The 22,945-nt window shown below is 44.7% G+C and overlaps 1 protein-coding gene across 3 annotated transcripts; it reads right to left on the bottom strand.

Moving 5' to 3' along the window:
* Positions 1 to 642: 642 nt before the first annotated feature.
* Positions 643 to 22,780, bottom strand: cckbrb (cholecystokinin B receptor b). Of its 3 annotated transcripts, XM_081720589.1 has the most exons (7): positions 22,558 to 22,780; positions 22,068 to 22,137; positions 19,940 to 20,158; positions 7,815 to 8,063; positions 6,405 to 6,666; positions 5,472 to 5,599; positions 643 to 4,696 (listed from the first exon to the last, which is right to left on the bottom strand). In XM_081720589.1, exons 3-7 carry the CDS (start codon positions 20,094 to 20,096, stop codon positions 4,170 to 4,172), a joined length of 1,323 nt encoding a protein of 440 aa, XP_081576715.1. In that variant the 5' UTR covers positions 20,097 to 20,158; positions 22,068 to 22,137; positions 22,558 to 22,780; the 3' UTR covers positions 643 to 4,169. The 3 variants fall into 3 exon arrangements, with proteins under 3 accessions (XP_081576715.1, XP_081576714.1, XP_026877905.2); XM_081720588.1 differs by lacking the exon at positions 22,558 to 22,780 and having other exon boundaries at positions 22,068 to 22,366; XM_027022104.3 differs by lacking the exons at positions 22,068 to 22,137; positions 22,558 to 22,780 and having other exon boundaries at positions 19,940 to 20,444.
* Between the last annotated feature and the right edge of the window lie 165 nt (positions 22,781 to 22,945).

Raw genomic sequence — 22,945 nt, 5'->3', positions numbered from 1 at the left:
AGAGTTATGGTTGGGTCACACAGGGTTATGGTTGGGTCACATAGGGTTAGAGTTATGGTTGGGTCACACAGGGTTATGGTTGGGTCACATAGGGTTAGAGTTATGGTTGGGTCACACAGGGTTATGGTTGGGTCACATAGGGTTAGAGTTATGGTTGGGTCATACAGGGTTATGGTTGGGTCACATAGGGTTAGAGTTATGGTTGGGTCATACAGGGTTATGGTTGGGTCACATAGGGTTAGCGTTATGGTTGGGTCACACAGGGTTAGAGTTATGGTTGGGTCACACAGGGTTATGGTTGGGTCACACAGGGTTATGGTTGGGTCACACAGGGTTATGGTTGGGTCACACAGGACAGTGACTAGATCAAGATCTAGTCAAATCTAGTCATTTGAGTTTTCATACTGAGAGGCAGACACAAGATTAGACAACACATACCCGTATAAAAACACACACACACACGCACACACACACACGCATGCCCAATTTTCCCTGTTTTTGGTTCTGCCATTAGCTTTTATCAGTCCTGTGATCTAGCCATTTTTGCTGTGTGCACTCACACACACACACACACACACACACACACACACACACACACACACAGAGAGTTTTAAAGCATTGGTGGCCTGCAGACTACGATGCTCCAGTTTGTGTTTTATTCTGAGGCTGGACGTTACATCAGAATACAGTCCAAACACATCATCCATCTCTGCTTTGATATTCAAATAGGTAACACTGTCTAAATGTTCACATTTACAACAGAAATAACATTCAAATATTTTTTGTCATGTCAAGACTGAACACACAAGTGATAAAGGCTCCTATTGGCTACTTCGCTTGGTTTTGCCTACATGTTGTTTCTGAAAAGAAATGCCTTCTCTAATTCTTACAATTAAACACAAAAGAACACTACACACTCAAAATATTACAGACCATAAACCTGTACCACCCACTGCAAAGGAGGGAATCGATTTTCAATTGTTACTTAAATGTGAGTTAAATTAAACTACAACTTGCAAAATGCATTTCTCACGAAATAATTAGATGTTTAATTACCAGTGAGGACAATTGGCACTTCTATAAAACAGAAATGAGAGGAAGAGATTTGTTTAGTCTTTCCACTTAGCAGGCTGTCATTGATGGAGCTCTTCTGTACCACGCTGTCCTGTGTAACTAACAGCAATACATCAGCAAAACAGAACAAATCGTCCATCTAGTCATTGTGGCATTTTGAAAACCAGCAACTGTTGATTAAAAATATTACAATTAAATTAAAATAGGCTTCAAAGAGAAGTAACAACACAGCAGCCTTCTAATTGTATTTATATTTATACTTTTTTTCTGCTCATTTTATGAAAGTTCTACCAACTCGGCACGTTTCCGCGGGTGCCTCAGGGTGTGCATTAACCCTTCGTGGTCAAGTGTTTCCTACTCCATTGCTACCGTCCTGGCGGGATCAAGCTACTACTCTGAGCAAAAGGAAAGTGGAGCCTTTCTCTGGCCTTTTTTTCACTTCCCGATCGACTCTTCCATGGTGCCGTCAATGACTTCAACATGTTTTGCTTCAGTGAAACCGGACTTCACCTTTTGTCAAGCACGCGCTTTGACCCTGCACCCAGACATTGTTGGGTTCAAACCTGCCTCCTAGGAAATGCAGTGCCTCCGGGCGAGATGAAGTTGTTCTTGCACCGGCCCATATAATCCAGAGAGCGGACAGGAGATGGATTTGTTGGGTAGGCGTTAGACCCCAGCCATATACTCCCTGACGGTGTTTATATAGCTTATTAATCAGAGGAAAGCAATCGACCGTCATAAAACGGGCTTATTCTTTGGGCTAGAATAGCGTCTCGCTACCAAACGTCCATAAAGACTCCGTGGGGAAATCAACCTTTCACAGTGCAGCCTATCTTCAGCCAAGGCATCCGAGCTAGAAGAACTCACGAGAGCAGAGAGTTAATGAGGACGCAGAGATAGATTTGGCCTCTGTGACGTCTGGACATGCACTGCATGTCTCATTTCCACCAGGAAGTTTCCACAGGCAAAAGTGCCCCCAGTCTCCAAATACAAAAACGTTTCTAGCCGTTTATGGACCTCATATCGTTCCTTCATAATGACATTCAATTAACTACCTCCAATTGAACTGTACTGTTTGATTCACAGGAGGCGCTCTGTCGAATACTTATGCAATGAAAGAGTTTCATAAAAGGTTAAAACTCTAACCTTCAGCTTCTCCGAGGAGGTGTGGCGGATCTGGGGTCTGTCACTGAAGCACAAAGCCCCTCTCGTACCTATGCTGTCCGTTATTTTATACGTCTTAATATAAATCCATATAATACCCCTACTCTGAGAAACACACTGGTTTCAACCAGATGTGTCTATGTTACATCCAGTGGGTAAGACATCGACCATGCGTTCTCTCACCCGTTCATACATCAAGGATTATTTCTGACACCTGCTTCTGGTACGTCCTGCTTTAATATGTATGTTAATAGCTAATACCTATGAATGCACGGATTTGGAAATTCCTTCTCAAGGACTCTACGTATGTACTCTTTCGGGTTTACCCGTGCTTACCTAGATTAACCTGCTCTCTGAGTACACGTGTGCTGCAACGATATTAGATATTTCTGTACTGCTTTTGTTAACACAGTGCTTGAGCTCACGTGTTTCTAAATGTCACGTCGTGGTAAACCACCTGAGTTCACCCCACGCCGCACTACAAAAACACTCGGACATGTCGCTAAAACCAGACATTACTCGGCTCTGGTCAGTCACGGGTATGTTCTGGATGTCCGAGTAGCGCAGTGGCTTAAAACACTGCTTCGCTGTCAGACATAACCCACGTCATGCGTAGCTATCACGGCTCGTACCTGTCCAAAATGGAAAAGCGCCAAGAACACAGTAGGCTGCTGGGAAATGTTACCAAGTAATGAACCCTGGCACACTAATCCCTGCGTGAGCCTGAGCAAACAGCCGCTAACCCAGGCTGTGACGGATCCAGGAATACGCCGTTACAGGCCTGAGTCCGGAGGGTCAGAGCTTTAGGAATTCCCTGCAGGAGCGCGCCGGAGGTCTGGGCAGTGCCATAATCGGACCTGAGCTTGCAGACAGGAGTCTGGGGAGGAGACACAGCGAGACAGAAAGGGAGCGAGGGAGGAAAGAAAAAACAAAGGGAAAGTGGGTGGTGTCTACTCACAGCCACACCCCCCAATTCACAGCCACACCCCTTTCTCATAGCCCCTCCCCTACCCCTTTTAAACAGCACACCGTGAATTGATGCTTGGAATGATCCGTCAGTATGGTTTTAGATGTGGTCCATAGGAGTAGCTGGCATGATTGAACGGGCTAGCACAAAACAGGACAAGAGAAGAAATAAACTAATATAAAAGATCTCGTTTTTACATAGCAGAGGAAGAGCCACACAGACCCGAGGCTGACGTCCCCGTGAATAGGATCTGTGGCATTTAATCTTGCATTTTGCTTTTCTGGCGAGGCTAGAGCATTAAAGAGAGTGGCCTCCCCACTTATCTTCGGGGAAACCTTCGCCGAGAAGAATAGGGTTTTCCTTTAGTTCCACCTCCCCGTGTGCACTTAGCTGTATTTGATGGAGCAGCTCTCGCATAGTTTTAATCAGTTTAAAGATATGTAATGTCCAGAAGCAGTCATCCGTCAGCCCACACATCCGTGACAGTCCTGGATGAGTTCAGCCTGACCTCACAAGCCCATGGCGTGGAGGTTACTGTCTGCTCCCAGCAGCGGAGTGTGTGGGGAACACGTAGGCTAGGGGTGTGTAGGGTAGAGGGTTGGTTCCCTGGTCATGAAGGCTTAAGCGTTATTATATCTCTCTTAACCTCTGAACCCTAACTTATACGTCACTGTCAAACACTAAAAACTATTAACCCACTGAACACACTGAAAACATCAGCAAAACGAATACTAATTCGGCATTTCAAATACACGCCACAAACTCATGATAGATATTTAAAAACCCAGACGAATACATGTACATATGCAGAAACATGGTCAATCATAAATAATTTAAGTGATCAAGGGTGATGATTAACATGCTGATACTAGTGTTGCTAGTACCTCAGACAGCAGCACCCTCTCCTAATGCATGCAGAGGTCAGCTGTCCCCAATCCAGTGTCCACCTGTCCCACTCAGGGAGTCAGCAGGACCCCACGGTGCTGACAGTGGTGTAGGTGAACTTGGACATGGAGCCGGCGGCGGCTGTCGCGTCGTCCTCGCCGCCCTCCCGGATCCGGCGGCGTGCGCACGGGCCGCCGCAGCAGCAGGCGAAGGTGGTCAGCAGCGCCTTGCGGAAGCGCTTGTTCATGAAGCAGTAGATGACGGGGTTGACGCAGGCTGACGTGTATGACAGCAGGTGGATGAAGGAGATAGGGGCGCCGGAGAGGGCACGCTTGGCAGAGGGCGGGTGGAAGGCCTTCCACGTGTTGGCGGAGTACAGCGGCATCCAGCAGACAAAGAAGACGGTCACCACCACGATCAGCATGCGGATCACGCGCTTCTTGGCCATCAGCGTGGTCTCGGACGTGTTACTGCGCAGACGCTCCACCTTGGCAGAGCTGGTTAGGGTGATGGCAGACATCTCCATGGAGCTGGGACGCTTCGACACCTGAATGTAGCACCCGTCTCCGTCGTCGGAGAGCACGGAAGCGGTGCCGTTGTTCGTGACTGGATGGAGAGACCAACACAACGGCATTAAACGGGGTCTACAGGGCACAGAGCCAGATACACCATCCCTGAAACAGCCACGTATGATGTCAAGAAAAAAGATATAAGGTTCACTGATCAATCCCACATTTTCTACACCAGAATAGAATTTGTCAAGTTTAAAACTTGGATAAAACTTGGGGAGACAGTCATTTAGAGCTATGAGTCAAAGAGTAGAGGAAAAACAAACTACTCAAGATCCGCAAGTGGTATTTTTAGATTCAAGAGTTCAAATCCATTTGCAAGGATTATTAGCAGCAAATATGTGATGGGAAATGACATTCTGGGAATCGAGCAGTGATGCACTAATAAGAGCAGCGTGGATGGTGGCTGTGATTGGGTAATTTTAAGAGGTGAGTCAAGAGGCATATTGAAGGCATATTTATAACGCTAACAGAGTGCCACTTATTTACCACAGCCAAGGGGGTTCAGTACTCTACCGGATTCTTGCAACCATTCAAAAGCATAAACAGAGCAAGTTATCTAAAATATTTTCATTTATGGTCAGACATTTTTAGGAATTCTGTCTCACATTTCTTTACTTTTGAATTTAAGTCCCGTTGACCAAGTTTCAACTGGCATTTTCCGGGCAGACGGCCATTTCCATTTATAGAAACCAGAGAGAACTTCAGCTAATGTGTCCTTGGGGATGAGCTCGCTGTAGAAACCCTTCACGGGTTCCTCACAGGTTACGTGGTGGTCATTAAAAGGAGGTAAACGAATTTGTTGAACTCACCACACTGGACTTTCCTCTGGTCCATCTCAAACCGCATTCCACGGTACAGCTCGCGGGATATAAGGCCATAGGCAACGATCATCACCACCCCGGGAATGAAAAAAAGAACAAAGAGTAACAGGATGCACCTGAGAAAAGAACGGCAACTGTTAGCACTGCTGGAGTCACGCAAGATTACCCGAAATTAGCCTCTTAGCTTTTTGTGACGTGCAGACAAAACGTTTATTCTTTAAGCTCAGGTTTAACCAGAATGAACAACACTTTCATGCTAATCGGAGCCCAAGGCCTCTCTGACTCTCAACTCTAAGGTGGGATTAAATCATTAATGCTGTGCCCCCACCCAATAATCTCCATGCATTGATTTGGGAAAATGTCAAGCATGCACTCTTGGGTATGAAGTGCAAATTGGGCTTTTTCCTGTTAAAATGCATTTGATTCACTTTGTGAAAAGCCGGTTATTTAGTAGACAAATGAGATGTTAAACAGAACAGACATTAGCACCCATTTTCTACTTTAACACACAAAAAGTAAATGATTAATCCACTAAAATCAATACACTTGTGTCCACGATACACTAAAACGGATTCAGATGGCAGTTGAATACCAAGCAAATCCTCTCACTGTTTTTGACCTTTTCTGGACTATGTGGCCTGTCTAGATCTCAGCACTCCCGCTGTCCTTGAGGGAAGGGAAATATTTCCGACACAAGTCGCTTACATCTCTGGCAACCCAAATAACTGCAGTGATGCGATGAGCCGGAGAATACTGCCATGGTCCTGTGCGTGTGGGGCTCTCAACAATCAGACTCGCTCGTCCACCATGCAGATTACACGCAAATAAGTCCAGACGCCGCTGTGAAACTCTACACTCTTCGTCTTTCCTCCTATCAGACACACACTTCATTTTCAGTAAAACGCTGAAGAAATGACTCACCAAGCCTGGTTCACCTGTTCCATTGGCCAGTCGTGACGACACATGTGTCCTGTCAGATTGTTGGGTTTGGTGTAGCGGATGAGCGTAGAGAAGACTGGGTACGGGGTCATGATGAGGAAGGACAGGACCCAGGTCACGGCAATGACCCTGTAGGCATGGGAACGGGTCTGCCAAGCGCGGGACTTCAGAGGGTTACAGATGGCACTGTACCTCTCGATGGCTATCGCCATAAGGCTGAAGGTTGATATGCTGACTGAGATCCCTGCGGCATAAAGAGGCAGATTTCAAACACGCACTTTCGTTTTGCTGCGTACGAGGACTTAGGAGTTGGAAGGCAGTCACTCTGAGCACTTTGCTAAGCTGCAGTGATTGATAAACTCACTTCACAGTGCACATTTCAATACCAGATCAGGGATAAATGGAACCAGCTGAGAGAGCCTTGGTTATTTCACACGCCACGCTTGATGCTTTGGGTCAGCTTATCACTTCTCAAACACTGCGCAGACTATGTCGGTATTCGCCCGGCATCATAACCTGAGGAACTAAAGGAGACAAAAATGGATTTCTGTCTTTTCTCTGTCTACCTTCACCAAACGGGGGTAGGTAGCCGGGGGCAGGTAGCCAGGGGCAGGTAACCGGGGGCAGGAATTGGGTGCTGCTTGCGTTGCCGTGTACAGCTCTGAGTAAGGAGGGCCCAAACTCAGTTCAGCGCACTGCACCAGTCTAATAATACCACAGTGACTCGAAGTGTAGCAGGGAAAAAAGAAACCATTTGAAAACAGTCAGAGGTTTTCTTAGTGAGACGTTGGAGAAGCGATCTGCCGCTTAGCGTGGTACGGGGTCAGACATTCTCCATTTTTACAGTTCTAAATCTCTGATGTGGGAGTGTGAACTGGCTAGACGAGTTTTTGCTTTCGCCTTCATTTACAAATAGTGATCCATAAAAATGTCCAACTTAACGGATGAATGTGCATGCACGCACACACACACACACACACACACACACACACACACACACACACACACACGAGATGAAAATTCACTTCTGATGACTCACGACTCAACTCGAATGCAACGAAGTTGTGACCCCACTCATGAAATTTCAAAGTTAATGAAATTTAAGCATGGGGGGAAAAACAAGACTCTAAATTACTGTTCGAATAAAACTTTTCTATCTAATCTCACGCGAGCATCTCGCCCGTCTGTTCCAACACGGGTTTGCTCAGCTTTTTCTCTCTCGTTTTGACGGCAAATATCCGCGTAGCTAGACATTCAATCATCGCCTTCGGGTTGGGTGTCCACGCGATCCCTTTTTCCCCAGATCTGTCTTCTCCTACTCTAAACCCTACAAACAGGTATTGCGCAACAGCTCGATAAACCCGAGTGTCCAGGATAAGCTGGTAGCCTCACCCATGAGGTAGGCCACGATCTTGCACATGGCGGCTCCGAAGATGAAGTCGCCCAGAAGATTGGGGATGAGCGTGAAGGGCATGCAGAACAGCGCCGTCATCAGGTCACTCAGTGCCAGCGAGAGAAGGAAGGAGTTGGTGACCGTCCGCATGCGTTTGTTCACCGCCAAAACCACGATGATCAACAGGTTGCCAAAAACGCTGAGCAGGAAGATGAGGGAATATAGCAGGATCCGAACCGAATCCATCTCTGGAAAAGATGCAAGAGACATGATGACCGTGAAAAGACTGTGACGGAAAAGGCAGAGTTGGAAAGTGAACTGTGAAGAAGAACACAGGCAGGTTTATCCAGAAGCTTCCACTACATTGCGCTGGTCTTATACCAGGAAACAAAGCTACAAGCATAATGTTCCCAAGCTAAAATGCTGATAGCATGTGGCAATGGTAACATAGTTCATTTTATTGTTAGGCCTGTGACTGACATTAATCTTCTTTGTTTTAAACGTCCTGGCACGCAGGACTTGCCGAGGAGTTCGCGTGACTTATCAATCAACACGTGCAGCTACAGTCCGGCCCTTGCCAGCACAGAGCCAGACTTCAGAGACGCGGAGACGATTCCAGCCGTCCTGCACTGGCCATCAGTACTGAGCCAGATGACAGAAGCGCTCTCATTCTTAACGTCCCAGCCACGGCTGGCCCGGGGTTGACGCGTCTGAACACGCTCGGCCACAATCTCTGTACCTTTGAATCGCGTTTCTGCTCAGGGTTTGACTGTCCAGTGATTTTCACGTAAGCCGTCACCTGAAAGAATGCAGCGAGTTAGAAGCTTGGTCTTTGAAGTAAGCGAAAAATTGTTGAAAACCACGCAATTGACTGGGCTCATGAAACTGTGTGGAACAATGAATATAAAATGCAAGCTAGAATAAAGTAAAACTAAGCAAACCTACACAGCAGTTACAGACACAGAGTTGCTGCTTAACTTCATCAACACTATAGAAATACGCAGCTTGTCTTAACTCAAGTCTTCGAACCAGACGATATGAGATTAGATGACGTTACATTTTTTTTGTTGGAACCAAAAGCCATAAAATAAAACATGTGCTATTGGTGATGCCTCTTCATAAAAATCTAACAATTTAATTTTATTTGCGAATGTCCCGTTGTACATTGCTTTCTGAGAGGATGAGAAGACTAATTAAGTTCACCTTTGCTAATTATTACATGCTGGAGAATATAAACGCAGTAATGACGAGTGAGGATCCGAGCTGCCTCTGCCCTGCCAGACTCGCTCCACTTTTCAGGGTCTGATACTTTCAGCACATGAAGCACTGCTTGATTAGCGCCGTTGCAAATGGCATAATCGGTTATTTCCTCTCCAGCGGTTAATCGCGCCGTAATTAGCTCTGATCTATGAGGACGCAGGGACACAAATTACTGGCAGAGCTGCGTGCTGGCATTTGGAATGACACACCGAACTTGCACCAGAAGCTTATATTTTTGTAGTGTATGCGCATATGAAGAGTTTCTGGAATACATACAGACTGCTGCAATATAAAACTTCCCTAATAATTGCAGTGATTCAATTTTTTGAAGACACTCTCAAATTGCAAGTATGATATACCCTCTCAAAACAAAATATCAAAACAGGAAAAAATATGGATTTTTCCATTCAATGCAATCTATATAGTCTTACTACAAACGCTTGGCAAAAAGCGATGAAAATGGGCGTTTAAAACTTACTGTGCTCTAAATGCATTTACTGAAATATATATCTTATACATACATGTAAAACATGTAGTGCCTTCTGGACTCCAGCTACAGAAAGTAATCAGTGTTAGACAATGAGCAGAGAGCATTATGGACAAGCGAGGAATCTTATCTTGTTAGGAACCAACTGAGCTCTTAAAATCAATGCAGACCACCTCTACGTGAGTCGCGTGCTGGCTTCCTGCAGCCTCTGTCTCGGCTCTGCCTTCAGCTGAATTCCTAAAGGCATCGCGACACAAAGGTCATCGTTAAATAGTAGAGGGACCAGCGTCCTGAACACTCTCCCTCGTGTTTAAGATCATCTTAACACCGCGGTTCCTCTGGGAAACGGGCTATGCAGACGGTTAACGGATTGCAGCGTTGTGGAAATCCTTCCACTAGTGTACCAGTCATTCCACGGATGTCTGGAATGTCAATTCCCTGTAATGACAATTCCTGCCACTCTTGTCTCTCAGATCTCTAAACATTTACACGCAAAAATTTAAAATATTGTGTGACTGACATTAAAACCTTAAAATATTGGATATCTTATCAAATATCTAATATGAAAATGCTACGTCGACGCTTTTTACTGTCTCGTAACCAGTGTTCTTATTTAAATGTTGGTTATTATTTTGTTTAGTTTGTTTGTGCATGAACAGTTATCCGGCCTTTAAAATCAGCTCGGCAACCACAGAGGAGCAAGACCAGTCAGGATACCGCATTTGCAAATTTCATCAAATTCCCACAATTTTACATCCACGCTTGGCTTCGATGGCAACGGCGATCTGCTTTCAGAACTCCCACCATCACTCTCCGTTTGGCCTGTTGGGCGCGCGCAGTCATCTTGAACAAGTTGTGACCAGGGCACAGATGTGGAGAAAGAGAGAACGAGACAGAGCGTTCCCCCACCTAACGAAACCCACAGCGAAGCGACGCGGCATTCAAACACTAACAATCTATGACACTTTGTTTGGCTCCGTACTCGAGCGCAGTTCCACTCAAACACTGACTGAGGGGTTTAGGTGCGGACTGTCCTTCTCAGGGTATCTGGGGGTATTTAAATTAACCCCTACCTTACTTCATCTTGTGTTTAATGTGTGCACAATCACAGGCTGCAGCCCATCTGTTGGTATGTGCAATTTTGCCAGCCTCCCTCTGCTCTGTTCATTACTGGTTCTGTTCTTACTACAGACTACTGCATATTTCAGGGCGGCACAGGTAATCGGCCAATTGGCAACCCAATCGTTGCTTGGCCAGATGCTACGTTACCGCTTCATGCAGAAGAGAGATAACAGAATGTGTGGAGTTGATTCTAGATGTGTCGTTTGCATTAGGAGTCTTTGGGGGAGTTTTTTTTGTTTCTCGACATGAGGACCAAAAGATGTGACTGCCGACACGCAGATATCACGGCGCATGTTAAACACATTAGATGTAACAGTACTGGCAATCAGCAACCTTAAAAATCCAGAAACTCTAGACAAGAAGGCCGTGATCCATATATGGTTTATCCAATACAATAATATTCCTTTGAATTAAACCTGATTTTCTGCCCTTTAAACGTTTAGTTATTTTAGGGTTTTTTTCTTCAGACATTTTTCCCCTGCACATGTAGCTGAACATAGCTATTGCAAACTAATAGTAAACTAATAGTAAATAAGTGGGTTAAAGTGTCTATCCTGAAAAACTCTATTTCCTCTCACTTTATTAGAATAAACAAATTTGAAGTAACATGTAAACACTGTGAAAGTTTCAAAATGTTCACTTCCGTAGTGAATACAGTACATGGAATCTACGACGCAAAAACTGCTTGTTTTGAAATCATGGTTTCTGGTGTTTAAACAGCCCTGTCTACCGAGTCCACTAACACTCCAGGTGTTTCAGTGGCCAGGGCCTTTTAAACGAGGCACAGGGCAGCCAATCAGTACAGAGCTCGTTTAGGTCTGTCTTAAAGGTAAGACAGTAACAGACACGACCTACTCAGTTGTAAGGAATACAGAAAGGTTGTGAAACGGTCCTGTAGAAATGAATTATGACTGTTTTTGAAACATAAATCAACATAAGCACTGTGGAAATCAACCAAAAATGGAAACTAGAAGAGATATGTAGGATCTAGCCCTTTAAGAACTTTAAGACCCCCTCTTAGAATGATATTTGATTAATTTCTCACCAATAAATGTTAATTAGTTTTAATCAGTGCATGTTTTACAGTGAAAGACCATTTCACTAAATGACTTTGGGGAGACATCGAGTTAACGGGAAAATGACTTGCTTAAATTCTAAATCAATGACTAAGTGACAGTTTATGAATATTTAAATTGTAGGGAAATAATCTTTCATTCACATGTGGAAGAAACAACATATGAGCCATCTTTAGTGCCATGTTATCAGGAAGAAGTTCCCTCATTTGTAACGCTGGCAATAAAATGCCAATATCTCAGAAAGATCTAGACTGTCACAGAATAATTCACACAATATGTAGCTGTCAAATAATCCATAGACTTGACATCCAACATGCTAATTGGTTATCAATAGACCAATGAAGTCTAATTCTTACTGAAGACTCAGTCTGACTGGGGTCAATAAACTGGACAAATACCTGCCTTCAATTCAAGTAATGTAATATTTAATTAAAATCTAAAAACACGACAAGCAAACAAACACACATGCAAGCAAAAAACCAAGTGTAACTTTAATTTAACTTATTTATTTGTTTGCTTTATTATGTTTAATGGGTTATCCTAGTTAAGGCACCTAAAAGTAGGAGAATTTACAGAGGTAGGATTTTCACACGTGAGATGGTATGTTAAACATTGACTTTACTGTATGTGAAATGGACATATCTGAGAAGCAAACCTGGCTCATATGTAAATAATGCATTTTTCCTCTTTCCAACAACCTAGTTTTCAGCTGGTCCAACACAAGGAAGTTAGGAGGATTTGGTCGGCAATTTCATTGTCTTTCTCTTCCTGAAAATCGCTTTGGTCAGCTCTGCATTCTTGTCTGACCCAGACTTATAACTCAGAGTTCTTACTGACTTTCCAGTTCACCAGGCGCCATCTAGACGAGCACGAGGTCCTCAGTGAGCAAAGAGCAGAGGCTCAAGACAACAAGGGCAGTATAATGAATGCAAATGTTTTTTTTAAAAATCCAGCTTTGTTTACATGCCGATTGATTGACCCAATTGCCGTCGATTTACAGCCCTGCTTACGGCCTGCTTACAACGACCACTGATGCTGATCCATTTTATATTTGCTTGGCTGTTGGGAAAATGTCCATGGCCTAAACTCTCTGACTGGTCCCGTGTTCAAGTCTGGGTGTTTCGGTTTAGCCAGAACAGGGGCGATAGTGGGAGCACATACTGCTGACATCCAGATACACGGAGCTGAGCAAGCGGCCTAAATTGTGACGTGAGTCTGTTGTGTACAATGTCATTACAAAGTCATTATGTTGCCTGTGCTTAACAGTACCCGCCCCCTATCAGTGATGTTCAGTCACTGTCAAAGTATCAAGGAGACCACTGGAATTTGGATATGAGCTTTTGGACTTTGTGATCTCAACTGCAATCAGTCGACATGTCACTGCAGACTGTGTCTGTGTGTGTGTAATGTGAGCAGAAAATGTTACAAACAGTTCTGACACACACACACACACACACACACACACACACACACATATACACACACACACACACACACACACACACACACACACCCCAAGACTCTTGAGATCAAAACAGAGAGTGGGGTTGATAACACAGGCACAATTATTACTACTTAGCATTTCCCACAATAAACGTGGAATGATGTGCTGGATTCACACTGGGGTTTCATAGTGTTTCGGCTTAAACAGAAAAAAACAGCAAAGCCAATTGTTACACTGCATTAAACTGATATGGTTACTACGAAAATCACATTGCATAAAAGGAAATTAAATATGTCTGTGTATGAATTGGTTTTGGTGTAAATCGTGGACCTGGAGGCCTGTTTAGGTTTGAGCAATAGCATCAAATACAATTACCCCTAAGAGCTTTATACGGTCACTCAAAACATTAGAGAGCAAATGTGCTTTCAGTCTACTCCTCTGAAAAAGCCAAAGTAATACAATGGCATCACTGGGATCTTACACATGCACTACGATGCTAAAAACAAGCACAAAGTGCATTTAGTCATTACAGCTAGATACAGCAGAGATGTTCAGGCACACAGAGTGCTGTGATAATGTGATTTCTTAGTTTGGTGCGAGACTTCAGCGTGTGTGTGTGAGCGAGAGCGAGAGAGAGAGAGAACTAAAACACCTACAACACCTCCCAGTCTCATCTACTCTCACGTTAAGGCACTTCCTCAGAAGCATCTCACCACCAAGACAAAAATGCAACCCATGCACATCTCTGGTATACGAGGCGTCCAGCGTCAGGATGGGCTGGTACGTATGCACTGCCGGGTTTCTGTACGCATCGCTCAATTCTTCCATGTTTACAACGATGCAGCATCATAAACACCCTCTGTGGAAGTTACCATACGTGGTGCCAAGCAATAAATCCCCTCTTATATTGGGTCCCAGGCTTACCTAATCTATAATCTATCCTCAACAGATTAGGAGCTGTCAGAGGGTAAAACGCACCGATTCCATGTTTATCAAAACCGTGGTTTTCTGGTTGGGTCCCCGAGCTACGCACTGTGTCTCATCCGGCCTGACAGGGGCGCCCGGGTTGCCAGAGGCTCTCCTGCTAACTCCATCTCTCTCACCACGACCCGCTGGCTTCCACACGCCTCCGGATGTCTCCCAGGCCCTTCATGTGCTCTGTCCCAATGGCTCGTGGGTCAAATTCAAGCTCTTCCGTCCTGTCACTTCGAGCGTCCTCTCCACGGCACCTCGGCTAGCGGTTGAGGGGGGTTGGCGTCAGTGAACTTGCTGCCACGGTCCCACGATGCTGTTCCTCTGAGGGTGCTCACTTCAGCAGGAGGGAGCTGCGAAATTTGGATCTCCTCGCGTGTCCGCGCGCACCCCCGCTCCTCTCCAGATGAGCTTTGCGGCTCTCCTCGGCTCTCCTCGGCTCTCCTCGGCTCCTGCTTGCCTGCACTTCCCTGCCCAATGCATTTTGCCCGGCCGGCGTTAACATTCTGTTGGCCACTTCATCCCAGCCACAGTTGACATTTATGATTCAGCGTCAATGCCACTGATTTCACGAGCGGATTGGAACAAAAAAGCGCCTGTTCATGGGTTTTTCGTCACATGTTCGGACACATACAAGCTCAATGCAATAATTGTGTCAGTGTGGTTTAAACATGCACGGTTGGCGGGGGGGATCACACGGAAGATGCAGGTAAGGTCTCGGAGAACTTCTGCGGTGGCTCCAGTGCACCTGCGTTCTTTTTCCACATCGGAGCGTTTGACACTGACACAAGACACGCAAAGAAAATCCGCTGCATATTTGACCATCGTTGGGCTGATATGCATTTAACTATCAAACATACTTCTGTTCCCATCTCCTGTTCTACTCCACTTATAGCGGTCATGTGCTTGTGTTCCAAATGTAAACATGCTCAAATCCATCTGTGCGGCTCAGTGTATATAGTGCGCTGCATTCTGACCTTCTGTCAGGTCTGAGACGCTGCGGTGATTCAGACGGCCTCGGTTTTCAGACTTGCTGCAAACGCGTTTATGATTCTCCTCGCCAACACTGTCCGTTTCTCCCTTGTTCAACATCGACATCTAGGAAAGAACCCCCTCTCTCACTGCAGGGTGCGTCAGGTTTGTCGTCCATATACATCAAACCGTAGCTCATTCTCTAATTGTACCAGGAAAAGATTTAACCCAGATCGTTAGGCAACACAGTAAATGTGATCTGTTGAAAGGTAGTCATTTGTCCCAGATATCACTACAATGAAATGATGCAAAGCGTCTTTTAAATACTTGCATGTGTTTATCAGTGAAGAGGGAGGACAATCGTTCCTGACAGTCGTCCCTGACACACCACCATTAACATCTGTCTTTTGAAAGAGGACATCATCTTCACCATTAGCTCATGCCACTGCAGGGGATATTTATGACAGCCTGCTAGCGATTGATCTACCTGACGACCGGATACGAGAGCTTCCTGAATACGGCATTGTTTGGGAACGCCGCATTGTTTGGGAACGCTGCATTGACCTCCAAACAAGTTTTTCCCAAGAGACTTTGTGGGGAGCAACACGCAATACTCAGCATGTACAAGGTGGGGCAAAATGAAAAGCTTGAGATGTGATTACAAAAGCAGTCCAGATACTGTCACCTACAGAACACAATACCCAGAAACTGACTTAGTATCTGAATATGAATGGCAAAAAAATAAATAAAAAAATAGTAGACTCCTCAGAAAAATACTGAAGTATAAGTAAAAATATTTAAATATGCAAAATGTTCAGAAATGCACAACTCCATCAGGATATTGCCCTTATACATGCAGCTGGTCGTGTAGCCAACACCCTGAGATATAGTTCTAAATGCTTAATAATGGGGGATTAGCATTTATTATGGAGGATTAGTCTTTATTATCGGGGATTAGTCTTTATTATGGGGGATTAGGCTTTATTATGGGGGATTAGTCTTTATTATGGGGGATTAGTCTTCACTATGGGGGATTATTCCTCTTCAGTTCAGTTAGGAAAAAGACGTCAAAAACATTACAGCTGCAATAAAAGTATTTTAATTTTACGCTGTGATTTCATTTAGTATGTTCCCTCGTAGCCCCTAAAATTACTTCCTGACTCTGCCACTATGAGTCACTGTTTCCTATTCCTGTCGGAGTCCCCGCTATGATGTCACTACTCCTGAACATCGCTGACCTCACAGGACTCACAGCTTTAGTTTGACCGCTGCGGCGAAGCCTCTTAAGATCTATTCCGGTTCTAGCCGACAGTCAACGACGGCGCTCTTTACCGCAAAAGCTCCTCTAAATCAATACTTGTTCGCTCAGACCAGCACAGTCGGTGTAAATTCCATCAATAAAAACTAGTCCAGCAACCCCTACCTCACTCACAAGCACTCTTCATGCCTACTTAGGAAACGTAATCAATTTAGCATTAAATCTAGACCAACTTATGGCCATGAAATATGAATCATGAGTTAATGGTTTCCCAGCTCTAGAGTGCCAAAAAGCCTGAAAATGCAGACCGGTCATTAACTCCAGTCCCAAAACTTTGAGACTCACCGGCCACTTTAGCAGATGCACCTGTTCTAATATGATCAGCCAATCAAATGGAAGCAACCTGACGCATGCAGGGGTGTACACGTGGTCAAGAAGACCTGCTGCAGTTCAAATCAAGAGCATCAGAATGGAGAAGAAATGTGATTTACGTGACTGTGAACGTGACGTGGTCACGGGCATTAGACAGGTAGGTCTGAGAATTTCACAAACTTCTGATCTACTGGGATTTTCACGCAGAACCGTCTCTAGGGTTTACGGAGAATAGTCTGAAAAATAGAAAAACTATCCAGAGAGCGGCATTTCTCGGGGTGTACATACCTCGTTGATGTCAGAGGTCAGAGGAGAATGGACAGACTGGTTTGAGCTGACAGAAAGGCAACAGTAACTCAAATAACCGCTCGTTACAACCGAGGTACGCAGAAGAGCATCTCTGAGCACACAACATGACGTATCTTGAAGCAGACAAGCTACAGCGGAAGTGCCACTCATGGTAGCTGGGGATAATTTCCTGGCACACTTTGGGTCCCTTAATCCCAACTGAGCATTGTTTAAATGCCTACATGAGTATCTATGATGACTTTATGACTACAGACCACCCATCTACTGATGGCTAATTACAGCAAGATAAAACACCATGATGCCAAACTCAAATCATCTTAGAACGGTTTCTTGAACATGACAATGAGTTCACTGTATCCCAACGGCGTCTGCAGTCACCAGACCTCAGTCCAACAGTTTCTGGGTGGAACGGGAGATTGGCGTTATGGATGCGCAGCTGACAAACCTGCAGCACCTGTGCAACGCCGTAATGTCAATATGGACCAAAATCTCAAAGGACTGTTTCCAGCACCTTGAAGAATTAAGCACCCACGAAGAATTAAGGCAGTTCTGAAGACAAAAAAGGGCCCAACCTGGTATTATCAAGGTGGACCTAACAAAGTGGCCAGTGAGTGTGTATTCCAATGACACTTGAATTTTATGTCATTATTTCATATTTTATATTTGTGGTATTATTTCTAAAAAAATGTATTCTGCCCAATGTAATGCAGAAACTTTGAGATGTTTTAACTAAAGAGGAAAAAACAATTATTATCAGCAGTAGTAGGATAATAATAATAATAATAATAATAATAATAATAACAATAATATTAATAATAATCACCATACTCATAGGAATTGCCTTTTATATGTTATATATAACAATTTCTGTTCTCTACATGTATGTTCCATTCTCATCAAACCATGCTCAACTGTGATGGCTTTCTGCACATTAATCATTTACATTAAAATATTAAAGGATTATAAAATATATAAAGATTTATTGAATTGTAAAATATAGGGAATGCAAAGAATTGTGGGATTATAAAATATAGGGATTATACAGAATTATGGGATTATAAAGAAGACAATCTCCTCCCAGCTACACTTCGGCCGCTTAACCGACTTCCTGTTTCAAGCCCCACCCTGGACCCGCCCACTCAGCACCCTCCGCACTAGTCTTGGTTCTCGACTAAGTTTTGTCGTTTCTCCCGTGTGAGCACCATTCCGCTGCCCTTTCATTGTGGTGTTGTTTCCGGCTCTGTGCTCGTTTTCCCAGTTATGAACACAGATTTGTCTGTCCTGTGTTCTGAACTCTATGATGAACTCTGCCCATGTACCTACTGCCTCTGGATGCCAAGCGTTAAGACCGATCTGTGGTACGATATGTCTTCCTCTACCCCCGAGACCCTCTACGTTCGGACGAGTATCGATTGACAGCTTTAAAAGAAATCCGTTTTTTGCTGTGTCAACAAATGCATGTCTGACTGATATGATTTTATATAATCTGATAAATAAATGACAGAGATTTACAGAGAATCGAGGGGATGCACCAGAATTCGCCGACACTTTCAGTCCTTGATTTTTGTACTAGAGACACCACGCAGTGTGGAAATCGATCACTGCGTTCTAAAGGCTGAACAGATTTTGGCTCAGAAAGCGATTGCATCACCCTGCTGTGATTCTCATCACACCGATGGAAGCGTCTTACTCCTAGTGCTCTTCCTTCCCATCATCGCTGTCCCCATCATCGAGACATGTGTGCCTTCGAGGTGGAGTCAGTACAGCAGAAACGTTACGGTCATGACGACGATGACAGCGCAATGGTTAGGGCACCTGACTCTAGTGCACATTCTACTGACTGAGGGTTGTACAGTGTGTGTGTGTGTGTGTGTGTGTGTGTGTGTGTGTGTGTGTGTGTGTGTGTGTGTGTGTGTGTGTGAAATAGAGGAGTGAACCTCCCTTCTGGATGTCATTACCATCAGGTACAAATCCTGAACATGACACTGAACATGCACATTTTAAAACCAACAGTCCCTTTTGGCTGTGCAAAGTAACCCAAGCACACACTCAATCTTCACTCCAATTAGTCCATCATTTATGTTTTTTTCAGTGCATACGGCTATACATAACTGACATTGTATTGTTCACCAAAACTGTAGTGAATATTCAGAAGCACATGAAAATTCATTTATAACGGGGAGAGCCAAAGACAGGGCCCTTCCCACATTTTATATAGATAGCAAGAAGTCTGTGGGCTCTCCAACAAAGTATTATTATTATTATTATTATTATTATTAATATTATCATCATTATTATTATTGTTGTTTGTTTGTTTGTTTTTTACAAGCCGTATCCTGGCCTGCCTTCAGGCCAGGGTCTCGGTGGGTTGTGGAGCGTTTTACACACACCACCTGTCATTTAACTTAGTTTTGTACAGAACACACAAAGTAGAGTGGAACAAGCTTTACCATAAAACGTCCTTAACCTTAGAAGCGTGGCACGTACCCTAACGTTTAACTTTTCAATTGATATAAAAGAGTAGGGAAGCAACTTCCGGATCCATTTTTATGCACTGACGGTGTGTTATCGCAATACAGGAGGTGCTACCTTTTCGAGCAAAAAATAAATAAATAAAAGCTTAGAGATTATAAAGAAAATTGTGAACGTGTTTGATTATACGTCGCCGACGTTTTCTGAAACAGAGAAACAAGTAAAACGGCAAAATCCACAACCCAATGAATATTTTGGCACGTGATGCCCTGCTAACCACTGAAGGATGCGGTTCGTTCGGGGGAACTCGCACGCAGGCTGCGCGTTTATTCCGGGGACGCCGCGTCTCCGCTCTCTGGAGCGGCGCATGGGGACCTTACCTTTAGGACGCGAGGGTGGCGCTTTTGGAGCCAGCGGGTCATCGCCGCAGATGCTGTTGGGGCCAAATTCAAGGCTCAGGTTTGCTGTCCCGTTCAAAGCCGTGCCGTTCAGAGCTCGCAGACACTCCAGGATCTCGGTCAGCATTTGTAAATCCATGACGGACGTTTCAAATGGGTCGTATTCTTCGAAAACGGCAGCAGGGTGTTTCTGTTGAATGTCTGAAAGAATACGATTTATATTGGTTCACAGAACATATCAGTCGAGGCGCATTCAGTAACAAAAACCTACTGTATATTCAGTTGATTTGAAAACAATTTGGATTTTTTTTTTGTTCTGTTTGAACGCTAAATGTGTCTAACTTCCTCGCTACTTGTGTTGTACAGTTTCCCCCGTTCGGTTCTGAAGGATCTCCCACAGTGAACAGCTGATATGGCTCTGACCACCCGGTATATGGTCGGGGAGCGAGGGAGACCAATTCTCAGCATCGGATCGCACCCTGGCGGGTTTGAGCGAAAGGAGGAGCGCGAGAGAACTTATTGAGGTGTGCGCGCAAGCGGAGGAGGTGACGTCGGGGCGTGCGCGCAAGCGGAGGGGCGATGTCGGGGCGTGCGCGCAAGCGGAGGGGCGATGTCGGGGCGTGCGCGCAAGCGGAGGGGCGATGTCGGGGCGTGCGCGCAAGCGGAGGGGCGATGTCGGGGTGTGCGCGCAAGCGGAGGGGCGATGTCGGGGCGATGTCGGGGCGTGCGCGCAAGCGGAGGGGCGATGTCGGGGCGTGCGCGCAAGCGGAGGGGCGATGTCGGGGCGTGCGCGCAAGCGGAGGGGCGATGTCGGGGCGTGCGCGCAAGCGGAGGGGTGATGAGTGAATGCTGTGGAGTGTGAAGACGTCCGTGAGGGGTGATGAGTGAATGCTGTTGAGTGTGAAGACGTCCGTGAGGGGTGATGAGTGAATGCTGTGGAGTGTGAAGACGTCCGTGAGGGGTGATGAGTGAATGCTGTGGAGTGTGAAGACGTCCGTGAGGGGTGATGAGTGAATGCTGTGGAGTGTGAAGACGTCCGTGAGGGGTGATGAGTGAATGCTGTGGAGTGTGAAGACGTCCGTGAGGGGTGATGAGTGAATGCTGTTGAGTGTGAAGACGTCCGTGAGGGGTGATGAGTGAATGCTGTGGAGTGTGAAGACGTCCGTACTCTCGGCGAAGCACAACACTTACGCATACCACGAGTCTGGAGAGAACCACTAGCGTCTTCTAGTGGACACAAGCGCTACCGACAAGCAAGTTAGGTGTGTGATCCTTTTTACACACTCCAAAAACAAATAGTTCTAATCAGCAAAATATACACGAATTTTAAACATTATTTACTCATATGCGTCTTTAAGTGGGCTTAGATTAGATAGGTGACTTGTTTAACACTTATTTTCGCTCTAGTGAAAATCCACATCTTGTGCAGCCGTTTAGCCACCAGACGCACGCAGCGGCGAGCTCACGCAAGATTGTGAATACGCGACGTTCGGATTCCGGACGTGCCGGTAATTACTAGATTGTTAAAATGGGTGTCTCACCGGTCTAGTAATTACTTTTGGCAAGACGTATTTTTCGAACAGCTAAACATTGCAAAACCGCGCTTCATTTAGGTAATTCCTAGTATTGAGGAAATAAAATGATATTGTAAGCAGAAGAATGCGGATGGTGTAAAATAAACTGGATTATGTGGAGAAGAGGCTCCTGCAGGCTTCAGTGTGAGGCCTCAGAAGGCTTCCGTGTCAGGTCTTAGGCTAAGGCCACGACGTCACGAGATGGATCGAAAGAAACAATATTACTGCAATGAACGCCAGGTGGTTTGAATGAGAACACCTTTTTTTAATAACACACCTTGCATTTGGAGATAATGGTAGCAGAATTGGATAATTGTATAAATAAAGTAATACAATGTTTTGGGGTAAAGGTCAGAGACCTTTTTGAGTCTGTAAGTGCGGAACAGAGGCTCTGATGCAGGTGGTTTCAAGGCCTCTGTGTAAGTCTAAGACAGATCACTCTGTCCCCATGAGAAATATCGTCATTAGTACTGGAAAAAGATCTCCTTTGCTACAAGACTGAGAAGTTCTGTGGAAAACAAGGCTCAGAGTCTTACCACGGACAGAGTGGAGAAGGAGAAAGACTTCAGCTTGTAGATGTTGTGGTGGTGTGAATCAGCATCTTTGCTTAAAAACAAACAAAACAGGAAAATCATCCAATGGGACATACTTGTTTCAAATTGCATAATGATGGGTCTCAATTTAAATATACTGAATAATGCATGTTTGAACGTTGCAGTGGAGATTTCCAACACTAGTATGTAAAGAAGGTAGGGTGATTACATAATCACTTGTGAAAACTATATAAATGTGTGTTCTTTGTGTGATCGTTAGACATATTCCAGACTGCCTCATTTGTAACGTTGGGCTCATAAATACTGGACCAGCTATTCTATTAATTCTTGAGTCTGCATCTTTATTTTTTATTTAAAGTGTACTTAATAAATGTACTGGATGTGGGAAAAATCTAGAAACCATAGTATAGAGCTATTTTTGCTGAAATATAGTACACCATTTCAGTATTTCCTAGAAATAAAAATAGTTTACTTCTTTAAAATAGTAACTTTCTTCATGCATCCGTGTGGCAGAGCGGTGAAACCAAGCGCAGGGCTCGTGATGTAGGCTACCGCGCGCTTAACTGTCCACCAGCGTTCCGATGTCCTGGTCCTCCAAAGTTACTGCAGCACTCTCATGCATCTGCTCAATAATTAAAGGGCATTGAAAAGACAGACTGCTGAGGCATGTTATTTTGTGTGTGTGTGTGTGTGTGTGTGTGTGTGTGTGTTCTTACAGCACTTAGAGTAAGAATTCATGGATCACTCTATAAAGTAGATACTCCTTAAATATTTCAGTTTAAATGATCCCTACCAAGCAAATATCAAAGTCCACTCTTTATGCATCTATGATTATGTATTTATCTATTTATTGTAATCAG

The sequence above is a fragment of the Electrophorus electricus genome, chromosome 9 (assembly GCF_041902795.1).
Source record: "Electrophorus electricus isolate QZ-2024a chromosome 9, ASM4190279v1, whole genome shotgun sequence".
NCBI classification, from domain to species: Eukaryota; Metazoa; Chordata; class Actinopteri; order Gymnotiformes; family Gymnotidae; genus Electrophorus; species Electrophorus electricus.
This window is presented reverse-complemented; position numbering and strand designations above follow the sequence as displayed.

What these genes read in the sequence shown, in the direction of transcription:
- cckbrb (XM_081720589.1), bottom strand. Translation starts at nt 20,096, where the DNA reads ATGGATTTACAAATGCTGACCGAGATCCTGGAGTGTCTGCGAGCTCTG. An exon ending in GATCGTGGCCTACCTCATGG is followed by an intron (nt 6,667 to 7,814) that starts GTGAGGCTACCA and finishes TTTATGCCGCAG; the next exon opens with GGATCTCAGTCAGCATATCA. An exon ending in CCAGAGGAAAGTCCAGTGTG is followed by an intron (nt 4,697 to 5,471) that starts GTGAGTTCAACA and finishes CTCTCCATCCAG; the next exon opens with TCACGAACAACGGCACCGCT.